General features: G+C 52.8%; 1 protein-coding gene across 6 annotated transcripts in view; it reads left to right on the top strand.

The window, feature by feature from the left end:
• cpamd8 (C3 and PZP like alpha-2-macroglobulin domain containing 8) overlaps positions 1-7,948 on the top strand; it is a 318,016-nt gene extending 310,068 nt beyond the window's left edge. For 3 of the 6 annotated variants that reach the window (XM_072594463.1, XM_072594461.1, XM_072594467.1), the window contains 3 exons: positions 113-187; positions 1,464-1,690; positions 5,420-5,554. In XM_072594463.1, the coding sequence (XP_072450564.1) occupies positions 113-187; positions 1,464-1,675 (287 nt within the window). In that variant the 3' untranslated portion in view covers positions 1,676-1,690; positions 5,420-5,554. Of the gene's footprint in view, positions 1-112; positions 188-1,463; positions 1,691-5,419; positions 5,598-7,154 lie in introns of those variants that run through there. The other 3 variants (XM_072594464.1, XM_072594462.1, XM_072594465.1) reach the window with 2 other exon arrangements.
• The last annotated feature ends 10,830 nt before the right edge of the window (positions 7,949-18,778 follow it).

The following is an 18,778-nucleotide window of genomic DNA, read 5'->3' as shown; positions in this document are numbered from 1 at the left end:
CTCTCGCTTGCTCTCTATCTTTCTCCCTCGCATGGGTGGTTTTGAGTTTGGTCTTTAAGGTGCACACACTGCAGGATGAGGCTTTACATCTGCCTCTTGTTTCTTCACACAGCGGAGAGCGTCCCTCCAGAGACAGAGGCTGTGGTGTCACCGATGACATTGGACTTGACAGAACAGAGACAGTCAGGTAGTTGTAAACCACAGTGTATGAGCTTATGGTGAGGGTCCCAGTGGGACAGGCAGCTGCTGAATGCCTCATTGGGCACTGGCTGTGTGCCCAGACTGGGGCGGGCGGAGCAGCTGGGGAGCAGGGAGGCTTCCTCAGCTTCATTCCACAGATGAGGCTGGAGCTTGCCAGCTTCCCCCAGACAACCCACTGCATTCAGACAAGTCTGTTCCCAGGATGGAGCCTGTAGCCTCACCCCTTTCACCATCCCAGGATGGAGCTCATGCTGTGCATCCCCTCCCCCCACCCTGCCCGGGCAGTCATCTGCAGCAATGACAGCAAGTTCTTTGTGAACAATCGCAGTGCAGCTTTCAAAACATCCGACAATAAACAGATTTAAACGGTGTGATTCTGGCTTAGTGGAAAGGCTGGGGAAGCCAGGATTGTTCTCTATAGAGCAGAGAGGATTAAAGGGAGTTTTAATGGAGCTGCTTAATATCAAATGGTTTCGGTGGTGTTAATGAGGAGAAACCGTTTCCAGTGACCAGAGGGATACAGGTGGAGGAGAATTGGCTAAGGAACCAGAGGAAGGTGTGGTTTTTGTGTTACACAGCGAGTTCTTGTTATCCAGAACACGCTGCCTGAAAGGGCGTTAGAAGCTGATTCAGTAATAATGCTCAAAAGAGAAAATGGAGAAATAGTTGAAATGTGAATCATGGAGAAAGCGCAGAGGGAGTGAGAGTGTCACAACTGGAAAGGTCTTTCAATAAGCCAGCACCAGTAGAGCAGGCCAAATGGCCTCCTGCATTGTACAAACCTCAGAGACAGTGGGAATCCAGGTCAACACCAGCTGTTAGTGTGAGCAGTTTGTTTGTTAATGGGAGGCTACGAGGCTGTGTCTGACTCTGTCAGTATCTGCCCTCCTCCATGTGATGTTTCAGTGATAATCCTTCTCTGCCTGTGTGGGGTCCAGTGTGGAAGCACAGAGTCTCTTCTCTGTTCCTTCCATCCATTAGTTAATCTGTCTCCACCTGCACAGCCCCAGACACTCTTTTAACCAAACCCTACCAATTTAGACATTTTTAAGTGTTCGGAAACTTTTGTTGTCAGTCAGGTGGAAAGGAAACAATGATTAATTTAAAGGGTTTTTTGTTTTAATTTTTTTGGATAATTACATTGCCTGTAAACACAGAACTCTAGACAATTCTTTTTAAAAGATCAGTCAAAGCTCTGCTCTAATAACAGTTTCACAGAATAATGGCTCCTTCTAAACATATTCTCTATGTTTCTTTGAAAGTGTCTTCACAAAGCAGTGCCCAGCTTTGCCGTCACTGGTGGATTTATCCAGATGTGTTGCCTGGCATGGAACCATCTCACTCGCTGTGTCCCCGAATCCACTGCCAAGCCTCCGGGAGTGGTTGCAGTGCATTTTGTAGATGGTACACGCTGCTACTGAGCAGCAGTGGTGGAGAGAGTGGTGATGGCTCATTGAGCAGGCTACGCCCATAGAGACATTTGAATGAGGTGCAGAACTAAACCATTCTAATCCTCTTGTGCACACTGTCCTTAAATACGATTACAGCTTCTCTGATGGTAACCTCAAATTGACATTTCCACCTACCTCTAATCATCTTTCAACCTCTCGCTTACCAAGAATGTAGCTCCCTCTGCCTTAAAAATATTCACAGACTCTGCTACCGCCCCTTTTTCAGGAAGACTGTTCCAAAAGCTGACCATCCTTCGAAAACAAAAATGTCACATCTCTGTTTTAAATGGGAGCCCCTTGTTTTTAAACATCCTTTCAACGTCCACCCAGTCCAGTCCCTCAGGATCTTGTTCATTTCAATTAATTCACCTCTGACTCTTCTAAACACCAGAGAATACAGGCCTCATTCTCTCCCGCCTCTCCTCATAAGGCAATCCACTCATTCTACAGATTAGCCGAGTAAACCCTCTCTGAACGCTTCATTAAATAACAAGACCTGAACTCCAGTTGTGGTCTCACCAATACTGTATATAACTGAAACATAACTTCCCTACTTCTGGAATCAATTCCCCATGTGATAGATTATCACATTTTATTAGCTTTCCTCATTATTTGCTCATTACCTGTACACTAACCTTTTTTTTGTCCTGGATGGTGTCGAACTTCTTGAGTGTTGTTGGAGCTGCCTCCATCCAGGCAAGTGGGGAGTATTCCATCACACTCCTGACTTGTGCCTTGGAGATGGTGGACAGGCTTTGGGAATTCTGCAGGATTCCTAGTCTCTGACCAGCTCTTGCAGCCACTGCACATATACGGTGAATCCAGTTGAGTTTGTAGTCAGTGGTAGTGAAATGACTCCTTGATGCCACACTTGGTTCATGTGCAGCCTTGATCTCAAGGGCTCACTCTTACCTCACCACTGGAATTCAGCTCTTTTGCCCATTTTGGATGAAGACGTTAAGCTATAAAGAGAGACTAGATAGGCTTGCAATGTTTTCTTTAGAGCAGAGAAGGCTGAGGGAACACACGACAGAGATGTATAAGATTATGAGGGGTATGAACAAGGTGAAGTTAGAGTAGCTGTTCCCCTTGGTGGAGGGATCTATCATGAGAGGGCATAATTTAAGGTAAGGGGCAAGAGATTCAGAAACATTCAAGGATATGGGACAAGTGCAGGAAATTGAGATTAGTGTGCCTTTAGTAGAAGTTATATTGATACAGACTCAATGAGACAAAGGGCCTTTTCTGTGCTGTATGAATCTGTGTTTGAACCAAGGAGGTAATGAGGTCAGGAGCTGAGTGGCCTTGGCGGAACCCAAATGGGCGTCACTGAGCAGGTTATTGCTGAGAAGGTGCTGGTGGATAGCACTGTTGATGACACCTTCCATCACTTTACTAACGATGAAGAGTAGACTGATTGGACAGTAATTGGCCAGGCTGGATTTATCCTGCTTTTTGCATACAGGACATACCTGGGCAATTTTCCACATTGTCGGGTGGATGCCACTGTTGTAACTGTACTGGAACAGCTTGGCTAAGGGAGCAGCAAGTTCTGGAGCACAAGATTTCTTAATGGTAACAAGAGTGTAAACAGAGAGGTACAAAAGTCTCACAAACAGTAAAGGTAATGAGAAGGCTGATGAAATATTGCCTTTAGCCTGGTGATAACTGCATTAATGGCGTGAATGTTTTACTGGAATGAAACCTCTGGTAAGACTCTTTCTGGAGGGTTTAGTTCTAGAACCTGCCCCTCAGGGAGGAGATACTGACTTTGGAGGAGTGCATGTTGACCAGAATGATCCCATGGCTGAAAGGGTTAAATTATGAAGGTAGGTGAGAGGGATATTCTCAAAGTGTTTCAATTATTTTTTTAAAAAGGATGTAATAGACAGAGTGATTAAGAAGACATTTGGCATTCATACCTTCACTGCTCAGTCCTTTGTGTATACAGGTTTGGGATGTTATGTTGAAGTTGTACAGGACATTGGTGAGGCCTCTTCTGGAATACTGTGTCTAGTTCTGGTCACCCTGGTATAGGAAGGATATTATTAAACTGGAGAGGGTTCAGAAAAAAATTCCCAGGATGTTGCTGGATATAGACGGTTTGAGTTATTAGGAGAAGCTAGATAGACTGAGACCTTTTTCACTGGACCGTAGGAGTTTGAGAGGTTACCTTATAAAGGTTTATAAAATCATGAGGCATATAGATAGGGTTAATGATAGTTGTCTTTTCCCTGGGATGGGCGATTTCAAGGCTGGGCGGCATATCTTTAAGGTGAGAAGAGAAAGACATATAAAGGGCATGAGTGGCAAAGGGTTTACACAGTGGTTTGTATGTGGAGTGAACTTCGAGGAAGTGGTGGATGCAGGTACAATTACGTTTAAAAGACATTTAGATAAGAACATGAATGGGAAAAGTTTGGAAGGATATGGGTCAGGAGCAGGTAGGTGGGACTAGTTCAGTTTGGGATTATGGTCAGCATGGACTGGTTGTACTGTATGATCCTGAGACTGAGAAACTATTGCATCTCTGAGGTGAGTCCAGAACAAAAGGGAGCAGAATCTTTAACATTAAAACCAAAATGTTGGCTATTCTTGGGGGTTGGGACGGGGGTGGGGGAGGGTGTTGGGGTTGGGGTTGGGGTTGGGGTTGGGGTTGGGGTTGGGGTTGGGGTTGGGGTTGGCAGAGCTCCAGAACAGCCAAAACTTGTAGGATTGTGACTGATGGCAGTGAACATCACTATAGACCCTGAGGCCTCACAGGCTGCTCCTTCACTACAGAGAGACGGAAACAGAGTCATACAGGGAGAGGGGGAGATGACTGAGAGTGTCCCTGTCTCAGCTGAGGAATGTGGTTGGTGAGGTGGGGCCATCGCAGTCAGATCTTTATTGGTTAAAGTACTGAGGGACATGAACCAGAAGTTCATTTTGGAACAGCCATGAATTCGGATAATGGCCTGAGCTCTGCTCAGCCCCTCAGGCAATTGAGGACCCCAAAAATAACTTCAGCAACATTTGAAAAAGTCGGATTCTGGTCAGCAGATGATGCCTGAGATTAGTGTCACTGCGCTGGAATAATGTATTCTGTTCAGGAGTGAGACAGGGGGCAATCAATATCGTTCCTTCAACTCAGCCAAACGCATGTCGCCATGTAAACAAACATCATGTTTACTCGGAGCTGCAAATGGCTCGGGTTCGTCTTGTTGACTGTTTCACAAGATTTCCCATTTTGTCCTCACACCAACTCCGCATGGAAACTGTTGGCCCCAAGCTGTAGCACAGGCACCACCTGGGGGTCGAGGAAACACACTGCAACTACTCAAAACACTGCCATTTTCTCAAATTATGGCTTTAATTTCAATATTAAGAATACTTTAAAAATTGCACCAGTCAATAATCTGTTTTGTTAAATCCCCATCTGTATAACAAATTCACTCTACTGCGATCTTCTCCCTCTCTTACTATAAACTTTCTCTGCCTCTTCTCTCTCTCTGACTCTGCTCTTTCTCTCTCACCTTACCTCTCTTCTTTCTCCATCTGTTGCTGTCTTGCCCGATGTCTACTTCCTCCTTCTATTACACTCCTTTGTTCACATCCTGTATTGATCTTTACCTCAATCCCTTTTCCATTTTCCATTCCTCTTTATGTTTTACACTATCTCCCATTTGTTACCATTTCCCAATCTCTTCCTCACTCCCTCACCTTCCCTTTCTCGGCTACTAATCTGTCTTTCTGTCCTATCCCCCTTTCCTGACCCTCTCTCACAGCCACTGTCACCGTACCACAACCAGAACTTTCCTATTATTCCTACGGAATGAGTTACGAGTATGATCCGGAGTTTGAGTTCGATGTGGACGAAGAGTCGGAAATGAATGAAGATCGGACAGAGCGACCAAGTCAGGGAGAAGAGGGAGAACAGACAAAACATTCAGTGAAAAGTGAATGGTAATGGCCACAAATGGTTAGCAAATATCAGTCCACACCCTCTGATGTGGACCACACTCAACTGATCAGACTCCATGTCACAACACTAGTTATTTGTTGAGTTTTGAGTAAATGTAGAGAGTGGGAGCAGTATGTATGTCTGTGCACAGTAAATATTCCAACACCCTGCACTGGATCCTTCATCTTTGCTAACAGTCTGGCTTCGAGCCAATCAGCTTGATAGCCTCAGTGTCACACTCGATCCTGACAGGAGCCTTTGATCTTATATCAGTGTTATCACTGAAATCACCCAGGTCCATCTCCCGAACACCATCTGACTTGGCCCCGGCTCATCAGCTGCTGACTCCATCAACTGTGCTTCTTTTGCTCTTGAGACTTGACAGCTCTAACTGCTCTGCCACATTTGAATGTCCGTAAACCTGTGGTCACCCAAAACTCTGTTCGACAAATTTTAACTTGCACTGAGTTTGATGTGACCATTCCCCCTGCTCTGACTCTTTTCAAATTCCTGTTGTTACTTTCAAATCCCTTCACAGCCCTCTCAGTGCCTCTCATTCAGAGAGGCTTTGGCCTAGTTGGACTGTTGCTAAACTATTAATCCAGACCAGAAACTCATCTAATGTTCCCAGAACCTGGGTCTGAATCCCATCATGGCAGAAGGTGGAATTTGAATTCAGTAAAAATCTAGAATTAAGGATCTACTGATGAGAATTAAACTATTGCGTATTGTTGGGAAAAACCCATCTGGTTCATGATTGTCCTTCAGGGAAGGAAACTACCATCCTGACCAGGTCTGGCCTACATGTGAATCAGGACCCACAGCAATGGGCAACACCCCCATCCCTTGAATGAATTTTTAAAAAGCTGCAGAACCTTCCAGGATAGCTGTGCTGATTCCAGCCTCTTGAGGGTCCCCAATTCTCATTTTGGTGGCAGTGGCTTTAGTTGTCCAGCTCCAAGCTCTGAAATCCGCCTTCCCCCCCCCCCCCACCCACCACCCCCCACCACTTAAACTCCCCCCCACCACTTAAACTCCCCCCCCCCACCACCACTTAAACTCCCCCCCCAACCACCACTTAAACTTCCCCCCCCACCACTTAAACTCCCCCCCCACCACCACTTAAACTTCCCCCCCCACCACTTAAACTTCCCCCCCCCCACCACTTAAACTCCCCCCCCCCACCACCACTTAAACTCCCCCTCCCCCCCCCCCCCCACCACCACTTAAACTTCCGTCTCCTTTAAGATGCTAGAGGGAAATGGGCCAGCGGTGGCAAATGGGACTAGATTAATTTAGGAATCTGATCGGCCCAGACAAATTAGACCGAAAGGTCTGTTTCCGTGCTGTCTGACACAATGCTGCTTACAATCTTTGTCTTTGTCTAAGGTTTTGCCCACTTGTCCATCTCTTCATGACTCTGTTATGTTCCATTTGAAAACCCTCCCGTGAAGCAACTTGGGATGTATTATTATTTAAGACGCTATATAAATGTAGTAGTTGTTCTGTTGCGTGTACTCTAAATGTCTGATAAACCTATGTGTTTTCATCCCTAACAGATTCCCAATGTCAGGCCCAGGATGAGGAGCAATGGGAGAAGGTGGATATGTGTTTATTTGTTACAAAGGAGTGAGCACTGCTGCTGAGGACAACATGATATTATCTGCACCCAACTATTAAATAGACTAGACATATTTATCCTTTAGTATTGTTTAAACTGAGCAGGCACGTTAGTGGAATCTGGTATTTATATTTTGTAATTATGTGTTCTAATCTTCACTCTGTGATATTTATATTTCTGTTTTAGTTAAAGCCCCTCTTTCTTGATGTGGCTGTTTCTCCTAGAGCTGGGTCAAAGGTCGACTTCCTAATGTGTATTATTTAATTTTTTAATTATTTACAATCTCTCTTTCCCAATGGAGGATGATTGTGCTGGAGAGTGGAGCAGTGAACTGCCTGCAGCTTTTGAACAGACATCGCAAGAGCAAAGTTCCAGCCTTCCCATCAGGTCTCTCTCCTCCACCTCCTCACCCCCCCCCCAGCCACACATTTCCCAGTTTGAGATTAAAAGGAAGCTGGATGGTGTTTTGCTCCCTTCTTGTCCCCCACCCCCCAGGCCCTCTGTTAAAGGAATTAATCCCCTGCTCCAAAGTCTTCTGCTTTGCTGCTGGAAATTGCAACTGGGCTCACAATGGGACTGTGTCTGCGGGGGTGACGGTCTCCAGAGTTGGTCAGCTGCCTTTGTCTGGGCTGACGTACACGGTGTGCAATGGAAGGAACATGAGGTTACGGTTGTGTGGAGCTGAGGGCATCATATTTTCCAATAATAAAGGTGACAATCTTCCCAAAAACACATTGGCTCTTTGGTTTAACTTTGTGTTTATACTAATTCACTTTTCACCTGCATCCAACACATTGACTTACTGACAGACAACACTAGAGGGGGTCATAGCAATAGGAGAATACCATTCAGCCCATCAAACTGCTTGACCATTCAGTTAGATGGTGCAGTTGATCTGTAAATCCTGCATGCTTGCGCTCCCTACAGTTAACCTTTTGTAATCACCCACACTGCTGCCTGGTGGTCCTGACAACACCATCAACACGAACCTCCCATCATGCAGCTTCTCTCCTGAGCTGCCATTTTGGACAGAGCAGCCCAGTTGATCCCACTTCCCTCCTCTTTCCCTATTGCCTTGGAATTTCTTCTGCTTCAAATATTTACCCAACTCATTTTCATTCAAATACTAAGTTTACCTAATTCGAAATTTATCCCTTAAACAATATGACTGCAAACAAATATCCTGGCGGTTACCATTGACCAGAAACTCAACTAGGCAAGTCATATAAATACTGCATCTGAAGGAGCAAGTCAGAAGCTCGGAATCTTGCAGCAAATATAACGGAATACTGCCCACTCAGTAACAGCAGTATGCACTATTTACAAGATGTGCTGCAGAAATTCACCAAAGATCCTGAGACAGCACCTTCCAAACCCATGATCACTTCCACCTAGAAGGACAATGGCAGTAGATACATGGGAACACCACCCCACGCAAGATCCCTTCAAGCCACTCACCATCCTGACTTGGAAACATATCACTGTTGCTGGGTCAAAATTCTAGAATTCCCTCCCTAATGGCAGTGTTTGTTCTTACACCACAGACTGTAACAGTCTGGCAGCTCACCAATGTCTCCAGGGCAATTAGGGATGGGCACTAAATGCTGACCCAGCCAGCAACACCCATATCCTTTGAAAGATTTTTTTTTAAAAACCTTTTAGTACTCTGCCCTAATATCTCTTAATGTGACTCAATGTTAAATTTTATTTGATAATTGTTCCTGTGAAGCACTTTGGGATGTTTTACTATTAAAATCACCATTTAAATAATTGTTCTCACTAAAATATATTACTTCCCTACATTTGTGTTCAATTTCAGTTTTCCTGTTTCATCAATCAATTTACATCTTTCTGAAGTTTGTTATCATCCTCTGTGTTACATTTTCTAAGTTTTCTATCAACTGAAAATTTTGAAATGTAGTTCTGTCTACTCAGGTCCTAACTATGAATAAGTGAGAAAAAGAGTCTGGATTCCAACACTCGCCTTTGGGGACCATCGCTGGATCCCTCCAGCCTGAAACACAACCGTACACCCCACCCTCTGCTTTCTGTCCTTCAGCCCAACTGCAGTGACTAGCCCTTTAATCCCATGGGCTTCAGTTTTGCCGTTATTACTGGGTAGTTGTTAAGTGTCTTTTTAAAAGCCAAGTACATGTGAATGTGAGCGCTAGACCTGGTCCATTGCCAGAGAGAAGAAGCTGAGAGCACTGGGTCTGGGGTAATTGAATTCCTGCTAGCCACTGCAACAAGTGAGGAGCCAAATTACCCCAGCAGGGAAACATGGAGAGGTTCAAGGAAGTAACTTTTGCTGAAGCCTCTTTAGCCGGAGTGGGGCTGTTGGAAAATGGGGTTTGGGGTAAATACCTCTGGGTGGGTGTGGTCCCTTACCTGGGTCGACTTAGCCCAAACCAGGCATTGGAGGGGCATTGCCCCAGGGGAGGGGAGCGGGTAAACGGAGCTGCTGGGGCCAGCCCCCCCAATCAGCATTCCCCCACCCCAGGGGTTGGATTGTTTCAGCAACTGCTGGGGGTTATAGTGAAGAGAGGCAGCTTCCAGGGAACATTGTCGAGAGTGTGGTGCTGGAAAAGCACAGCAGGTCAGGCAGCATCCGAGGAGCAGGAAAATCAACGTTTTGGGCCAGAGCCTTTCATCAGATTCTGATTCCTGATGAAGGGCTTTTGCCCCAAAACGTTGATTCTCCTGCTCCTCAGATGCTGCCTGACCAGCTGTGCTTTTCCAGCACCACACTCTCGACTCTGATCTCCAGCATCTCCAGACCTCAATGTGTTCCAGGGAACATTGCCCAGTGGACAAGACTTCAGCATTCCAATAGCCAACTCTGCCTGCTGCAGGGGAATAACACGGAGGGACCCGCTGGGTTTGCCAGTTTGTTTTTCTGGACTGTGATGAGGATGGGTCATTTCCCCTCTTAAAATGAGGCAAGGGTCAACAAAGATACCCTTCACCCTGCAAAGGCTCCATGTCATAGCAGCGAGGATTAGACATTACACTGTCAGGGAGTGGGGAAACTCTCACTGGGTACAGGCTCTCCTCTCCTCTCATGAAGGGATTGACACTCTCTGGGATACAGGGTCCCCTCTCCTTTCCAGAAAGGGCTGACTCTCACTGAGTTGTGAAGAAGAGTTATTAGCCTTAAACATTCACTCTATTTCTCTCTGTACAGATGCTGCCAGACCTGTTGAGTTTCTCCAACAATTTCTGTTTTTATTTCCAGTATCCACAGGGTTTTGCTTTTATTTGAGTGTAAAAGTTTTGATGGATTTTGGTTTCACTGATGGTTAAACACTGGAGCCCCTGCTACGTTCCCAACATTCAATTCCGAGATCAGCCGGAGTAGCAAAGGAGTGCCGGAATCTGAGACTGAACCTCTCTCTCTTGGAACCAAGCATTAATCCGGTGGGGTCTCATCAATGCACTGTCTTTCTTCACAGTCATTGCACTGAAGTGTTATCCATGGCCACAAGAGAAAACAGCTGGGGTAGGAATGGGAGCAGGAGTAGGCCATTCAGCCCATCAAGCCTGCTCCATTCAGTCTGATCATCAGCAGAGGTCACATGACACCAGGTTATAGTCCAACAGGTTTCTTTGAAATCACAAGCTTTCAGAGCGCTGCTCCTTTGCCAGGAGTCCACCTGATGAAGGGGCAGTGCTCTGAAAACTTGTGATTTCAAAGAAACCTGTTGTACGATAATCTGGTGTCATGTGACCTCCGATCTTGTCCACCCCAGTCCAATAGCGGCACCTCCACAGAATGATCATGGCTCACCATCCAGGATAGTTGTGTCTCTGCTTTCTCCCCACACACTTTAGCTCTAACAACGATGTGCCTCTTTCTTCAAACCTTGAATGTTTTGGCCTCAACTGCTTTCTGTGACAGAGAATTCCACAGGCTCCCCACCCTCTGGGTGAAGACATTTCTTCTCATCTCAGTCCCTGTATCCTTCGACTGGGACCTCTGATTCTGTACTCCCTGGTCATTGGGAACAATCTTCCTGCATTTACTCTGTTTAGTCCTGTTTGGATTTTATGAGATCCCTCCTTATTTTTCTAAACTCCAGTGAATATAGTCCAAACCCATCAAGTTTCTCTTTATATATCAGTCCTGCCATCATAGTAATCAGTCTGAGAAACTTCTGTTGCACTCCCTTCATAGCCAGAATATCTTTCTTCAGATATGGAGACCAAAACTGCACAATACTCCAGATGTCCTACCAAGGCCCTGCACACTTACAGCAAGACATCCTTTCCCGTACATTGCGGCACTCCCTCAGCGCTGAGGCAGCAGGCACTGTCGGAGGGTCAGTGCTGAGGGAGCAGACACTGTCGGAGGGTCAGTGCTGAGGGAGCGCCGCACTTTCGGATGGTCAGTGCTGAGGGAATGGGCATTGTCGGAGGGTCAGCGCTGAGGGAGTGGGCACTGTCAGAGTGTCAGCGCTGAAGGAGTGCTGCACTGTCACAGGGTCAGCATTGAGGGAGTGCCGCACTGTCGGAGGGTCAGCGCTGAGGGAGTGCCGCAATGTGGGAGAGTCAGCGCTGAGGGAGTGCCGCAATGTGGGAGGGTCAGCGCTGAGGGAGTGCCGCACTGTTGGAGGGTCAGCACTGCAGGAGTGCCGTACTGTCCGAGGGTCAGCACTGAGGGAGTGCCGCACTGTCCGAGGGTCAGCACTGAGGGAGTGCAGCACTGTCCGAGGGTCAGCATTGCGGAAGCGCCGCACTGTCCGAGTGTCAGTGTTGAGGGAGGGCCGCACCGTCAGAAGGTAAGCACTGAAGGAAAGCCGAACTGTCAGTGGGCCAGCCTGAGGGAGTGGGCACTGTCGGAGGGTCAGCGCTGAGGGCGCGCCGCACTGTCGGAGAGTCAGCGCTGAGGGCGCGCCGCACTGTCGGAGGGTCAGTGCTGAGGCAGCGAACACTGTCAGAGGGTCAGCACTGAGGGAGCAAACACTGTTGGAGGGTCAGTGCTGAGGGAGTGCCGTACTGTCGGAGAGTCAGTGCTGAGGGAGCGCGACACTGTCAGAGGGTCAGCGCTGAGGGAGTGGGCATTGTCGGAGGGTCAGTGCTGAGGGAGTGGGCACTGTCGGAGGATCAACACTAAGGGAGTGCTGCACTGTCAGAGGGTCAGCGCGAATGGAGTGCTGCACTGTCGGAGGGTCAGTGCTGAGGGCACGCCGCACTGTCAGAGGGTCAGCACTGAGGGAGTGGGCACTGTAGTAGGGTCAGCGCTGAGGGAGTGCCGCACTGTCGGAGGGTCAGCGCTGAGGGAGTGCCGCACTGTCGGAGGGTCAGCGCTGAGGCAGCGGGCACTGTCAGAGGGTCAGTGCTGAGGGAGCAGACACTGTTGGAGGGTCAGTGCTGAGGGAGCGCGGCACTGTCGGAGGGTCAGCGCTGAGGGAGTGCCGCACTGTCGGAGGGTCAGTGCTGAGGGAGTGCCGCACGGTCGGACGGTCAGCGCTGAGGGAGTGCCGCACGGTCGGAGGGTCAGTGCTGAGGGAGTGCTGCACTGTCCAAGGGTCAGCATTGCGGAAGCGCCACACTGTCCGAGTGTCAGTGTTGAGGGAGGGCCGCACTGTCAGAAGGTAAGCACTGAAGGAAAGCCGAACTGTCAGTGGGCCAGCCTGAGGGAGTGGGCACTGTCGGAGGGTCAGCGCTGAGGGCGCGCCGCACTGTCGGAGAGTCAGCGCTGAGGGAGTGCCACACTGTCGGAGAGTCAGCGCTCAGGGCGCGCCGCACTGTCGGAGAGTCAGCGCTGAGGGAGTGCCGCACTGTCGGAGAGTCAGCGCTGAGGGAGTGCCACACTGTCGGAGAGTCAGCGCTCAGGGCGCGCCGCACTGTCGGAGAGTCAGTGCTGAGGGAGTGCCACACTGTCGGATGGTAAGCGCTGAGGGCGTGGGCACTGTCAGAGGGTCAGCGCTGAGGGCGCGCCGCACTGTCGGAGAGTCAGCGCTGAGGGCGCGCCGCACTGTCGGAGAGTCAGTGCTGAGGGAGTGCCACACTGTCGGATGGTAAGTGCTGAGGGAGTGGGCACTGTCGGATGGTAAGCGCTGAGGGAGTGGGCACTGTCGGAGGGTCAGTGCTGAGGGAGTGCCGCACTGTCAGAGGGTCAGTGCTGAGGGAGCGCCGCACTGTCAGAGTATCAATGATGAGGGAGTGCCGCACTGTCGGACGGTCAGTGCTGAGGGAGTGCCGCACTGTCGGAGGGTCAGTGCTGAGGGAATGCCGCACTGTCGGACGGTCAGCGCTGAGGCAGTGGGCACTGTTGGAGGGTCTGCACTGAGAAGGAGACACTGTCGGAGGGTCAGTGCTGAGGGAGTGGGGACTGTCAGAGGGTCCGCACTGAGGGAGCAGACACTGTCGGAGGGTCAGTGCTGAGGGAATGCCGCACTTTCGGATGGTCAGTGCTGAGGGAGTGGGCACTGTCGGAGGGTCAGTGCTGAGGGAGCGCTGCACTGTCAGAGGGTCAGCGCTGAGGGAGTGGACACTGTCGGACGGTCAGCGCTGAGGCAGCGGGCACTGTCGGAGGGTCCGCACTGAGGGAGCAGACACTGTCGGAGGGTCAGTGCTGAGGGAGCGCCGCACTTTCGGATGGTCAGTGCTGAGGGAATGGGCATTGTCGGAGGGTCAGCACTGAGGGAGTGGGCACTGTCAGAGTGTCAGCGCTGAAGGAGTGCCGCACTGTCACAGGGTCAGCATTGAGGGAGTGGGCACTGTCGGAGGGTCAGTGCTGAGGGAGTGCCGCACTGTCGGAGGGTCAGCGCTGAGGGAGCGCCGCACTGTCGGAGGGTCAGTGCTGAGGGAGTGCCGCACTGTCGGAGAGTCAGTGCTGAGGGAGTGCCACACTGTCGGATGGTAAGCGCTGAGGGCGTGGGCACTGTCAGAGGGTCAGCGCTGAGGGCGCGCCGCACTGTCGGAGAGTCAGCGCTGAGGGCGCGCCGCACTGTCGGAGAGTCAGTGCTGAGGGAGTGCCACACTGTCGGATGGTAAGCGCTGAGGGAGTGGGCACTGTCGGATGGTAAGCGCTGAGGGAGTGGGCACTGTCGGAGGGTCAGTGCTGAGGGAGTGCCGCACTGTCAGAGGGTCAGTGCTGAGGGAGCGCCGCACTGTCAGAGTATCAATGATGAGGGAGTGCCGCACTGTCGGACGGTCAGTGCTGAGGGAGTGCCGCACTGTCGGAGGGTCAGTGCTGAGGGAATGCCGCACTGTCGGACGGTCAGCGCTGAGGCAGTGGGCACTGTTGGAGGGTCTGCACTGAGAAGGAGACACTGTCGGAGGGTCAGTGCTGAGGGAGTGGGGACTGTCAGAGGGTCCGCACTGAGGGAGCAGACACTGTCGGAGGGTCAGTGCTGAGGGAATGCCGCACTTTCGGATGGTCAGTGCTGAGGGAGTGGGCACTGTCGGAGGGTCAGTGCTGAGGGAGCGCTGCACTGTCAGAGGGTCAGCGCTGAGGGAGTGGACACTGTCGGACGGTCAGCGCTGAGGCAGCGGGCACTGTCGGACGGTCCGCACTGAGGGAGCAGACACTGTCGGAGGGTCAGTGCTGAGGGAGCGCCGCACTTTCGGATGGTCAGTGCTGAGGGAATGGGCATTGTCGGAGGGTCAGCACTGAGGGAGTGGGCACTGTCAGAGTGTCAGCGCTGAAGGAGTGCCGCACTGTCACAGGGTCAGCATTGAGGGAGTGGGCACTGTCGGAGGGTCAGTGCTGAGGGAGTGCCGCACTGTCGGAGGGTCAGCGCTGAGGGAGCGCCGCACTTTCGGATGGTCAGTGCTGAGGGAAGGTGCATTGTCGGAGGGTCAGCACTGAGGGAGTGGGCACTGTCAGAGTGTCAGCGCTGAAGGACTGCCGCACTGTCACAGGGTCAGCATTGAGGGAGTGGGCACTGTCGGAGGGTCAGCGCTGAGGGAGTGCCGCACTGTCGGAGGGTCAGCGTTGAGGGAGTGCCGTACTGTCGGAGGGTCAGCGCTGAGGGTGTGCCGCACTGTGGGAGGGTCAGCGCTGAGGGAGTGGGCACTGTCCGAGTGTCAGTGCTGAGGGAGTGCCACACCGTCAGAGGGTAAGCGCTGGAGGAGTGCTGAACTGTCGGTGGGTCAGTGCTGAGGGAGTGGGCACTGTCAGAGGATCATCGCTGAGGGAGTGAGCACTATCGGAGGGTCAGCGCTGAGGGAGTGCTGCACTGTCGGAGGGGCAGCACTGAAAGAGTGCTGCACTGTCCGAGGGTCAGTGCTGAGGGAAGGCCGCACTGTCGGAGGGTCAGCACTGAGGGAGTGCCGCACTGTCCGAGTGTCAGTGTTGAGGGAGGGCCGCACTGTCAGAAGGTAAGCACTGAAGGAAAGCCGAACTGTCAGTGGGCCAGCCTGAGGGAGTGGGCACTGTCGGAGGGTCAGCGCTGAGGGAGTGGGCACTGTCGGAGGATCAACACTAAGGGAGTGCTGCACTGTCAGAGGGTCAGCGCGAATGGAGTGCTGCACTGTCGGAGGGTCAGCGCTGAGGGCACGCCGCACTGTCAGAGGTCAGCACTGAGAGAATGGGCACTGTAGTAGGGTCAGCGCTGAGGGAATGCCGCACTGTCGGAGGGTCAGTGCTGAGGGAGCGCGGCACTGTCGGAGGGTCAGCGCTGTGGGAGTGGGCATTGTCGGAGGGTCAGCGCTGTGGGAGTGGGCATTGTCGGAGGGTCAGCGCTGAGGGAGTAGGAACTGCCAGAGTGTCAGCGCTGAGGGAGTGCCGCACTGTCAGAGGGTCAGCATTGAGGGAGTGGGCACTGTCAGAGGGTCAGCGCTGATGGAGTGGACACTGTCAGAGGGTCAGCGCTGAGGGAGTGCCACACTGTCGGAGAATCAGCGCTGAGGGAGTGCCACACTGTCAGAGGGTCAGTGCTGAGGGAGTGGGAAATGTCGGAGGGTCAACACTAAGGGAGTGCTGCACTGTCGGAGAGTCAGCTCTGAGGGAGTGGGCACTGTTGGAGGGTCAGCACTGAGGGAGTGGGCACTGTTGGAGGGTCAGCGCTGAGGGAGTGGGCACTGTCGGAGGGTCAGCACTGAGGAAGTGTAGGAGGGTCAGCATTGAGGGAGTGCCACACTGTCAGAGGGTCAGCGCTGAAGGAGTGCCGCACTGTCGGATGGTCAGCGCTGAGGGAGTGGGCACTGTCAGAGTGTCAGTGCTGAGGGAGTGCCGCACTGTCACAGGGTCAGCGTTGAGGGAGTGGGCACTGTCGGACGGTCAGCGCTGAGGGAGCGGGCACTGTCGGAGGGTCAGCGCTGAGGGAGTGCCGCACTGTCGGAGGGTCAGCGCTGAAGGAGTGCCGCAATGTGGGAGGGTCAGCGCTGAGGGAGTGCCGCAATGTGGGAGGGTCAGCGTTGAGGGAGTGCCGCAATGTGGGAGGGTCAGTGTTGAGGGAGTGCCGCACTGTCAGAGGGTCAGCGCTGAGGGTGTGCCGCACTGTGGGAGGGTCAGCGCTGAGGGAGTGGGCACTGTCCGAGTGTCAGTGCTGAGGGAGTGCCGCACCGTCAGAGGGTAAGTGCTGAACTGTCGGTGGGTCAGTGCTGAGGGAGTGGGCACTGTCAGTGGATCATCGCTGAGGGAGTGGGCACTATCGGAGGGTCAGCGCTGAGGGAGTGCCGCACTGTCGGAGGGTCAGCGCTGCAGGAGTGCCGCGCTGTTGGAGGGTCAGCACTGAAAGAGTGCTGCACTGTCCGAGGGTCAGTGCTGAGGGAGGGCCGCACTGTCGGAGGGTCAGTGCTGAGGGAGCAAACACTGTTGGAGGGTCAGTGCTGAGGGAGCGCGACACTGTCAGAGGGTCAGCGCTGAGGGAGTGGGCATTGTCGGAGGGTCAGCGCTGAGGGAATGGGCACTGTCGGAGGATCAACACTAAGGGAGTGCTGCACTGTCAGAGGGTCAGCGCGAATGGAGTGCTGCACTGTCAGAGGGTCAGCGCTGAGGGCACGCCACACTGTCAGAGGGTCAGCACTGAGAGAGTGGGCACTGTAGTAGGGTCAGCGCTGAGGGAGTGCCGCACTGTCGGAGGGTCAGTGCTGAGGGAGCGCCGCACTGTCGGAGGGTCAGTGCTGAGGGAGCGCGGCACTGTCGGAGGGTCAACGCTGAGGGAGTGGGCATTGTCGGAGGGTCCGTGCTGATGTATTGGGCACTGTCAGATGGTCAGCGCTGAGGGAGTGCCGCACTGTCAGAGGGTCAGCGCTGAGGGAGTGCCACAATGTGGGAGTGTCAGCGCTGAGGGAGTGGGCACGGTTGGGGGGCCGGGGCTGAGGGTGTGCCACACTGTCGGAGTGTCAGTGCTGAGGGAGTGCCACACTGTCGGAGGGTCAGCGATGTGGGAGTGCCGCACTGTCGGAGGGTCAGTGCTGAGGGAGTGGGCACTGTCAGAGGGTCAGTGCTGAGGGAGTGGGCACTGTCAGAGGGTCAGTGCTGAGGGAGTGGGCACTGTGGAAGGGTCAGCGCTGAGGGAGTGCCGAACTGTCGGAGGGTCAGCGCTGAGGGAGTGCCGCACTGTCGGAGGGTCAGTGCTGAGGGAGTGCCGCACTGTCGGAGGGTCAGTGCTGAGGGAGCGCGGCAGTGTCGGAGGGTCAGCGCTGTGGGAGTGGGCATTGTTGGAGGGTCAGTGCTGAGGGAGTGGACACTGTCGGAGGGTCAGTGCTGAGGGAGTGCCGCACTGTCAGAGGGTCAGCATTGAGGGAGTGGGCACTGTCGGAGGGTCAGCGCTGAAGGAGTGGACACTGTCAGAGGGTCAGCGCTGAGGGTATGCCGAACTGTCGGTGGGTCAGCCTGAGGGAGTGGGCACTGTCGGAGGGTTAGTGCTGAGGGAGTGCCACACTGTCGGAGAGTCAGCGCTGAGGGAGTGGGAACAGTCGGAGGGTCAACACTAAGGGAGTGCTGCACTGTCGGAGAGTCAGCGCTGAGGGAGTGGGCACTGTTGGAGGGTCAGCGCTGAGGGAGCGGGCACTGTCGGAGGGTCAGCGCTGAGGGAGTGCCACACTGTTGGAGGGTCAGCGTTGAGGGAGTGCCACACTGTCAGAGGGTCAGCGCTGAGGGAGTGGGCACCGTGGAAGGGTCAGCGCTGAGGGAGTGCCGCACTGTCGGATGGTCAGCGCTGAGGGAGTGGGCACCGTGGAAGGGTCAGCGCTGAGGGAGTGCCGCACTGTCGGAGGGTCAGCGCTGAGGGAGTGCCACACTGTCGGAGGATCATCGCAGAGGGAGTGCCGCACTGTGACAGGGTCAGCGGTGAGGGAGTGGGCACTGTCGGACGGTCAGCGCTGAGGGAGCGGGCACTGTCGGAGGGTCAGTGCTGAGGGAGTGTTGCACTGTCAGAGAGTCAGCGCTGAGGGAGTGGGCACTGTTGGAGGGTCAGCGCTGAGGGAGTGGGCACTGTCGGAGGGTCAGCGCTGAGGGAGTGCCACACTGTTGGAGGGTCAGCGCTGAGGGAGTGCCGCACTGTCGGAGGGTCAGCACTGAGGGAGTGCCACACTGTCGGAGGATCATCGCAGAGGGAGTGCTGCACTGTCAGAGGGTCAGCGCTAATGGAGTGCTGCACTGTCGGA

This window comes from Chiloscyllium punctatum, chromosome 24 (genome assembly GCF_047496795.1).
Source record: "Chiloscyllium punctatum isolate Juve2018m chromosome 24, sChiPun1.3, whole genome shotgun sequence".
NCBI classification, from domain to species: domain Eukaryota; kingdom Metazoa; phylum Chordata; class Chondrichthyes; order Orectolobiformes; family Hemiscylliidae; genus Chiloscyllium; species Chiloscyllium punctatum.
The sequence above is the reverse complement of the archived record's forward strand: the minus strand, read 5'-3'. Positions and strand labels throughout refer to the sequence as shown.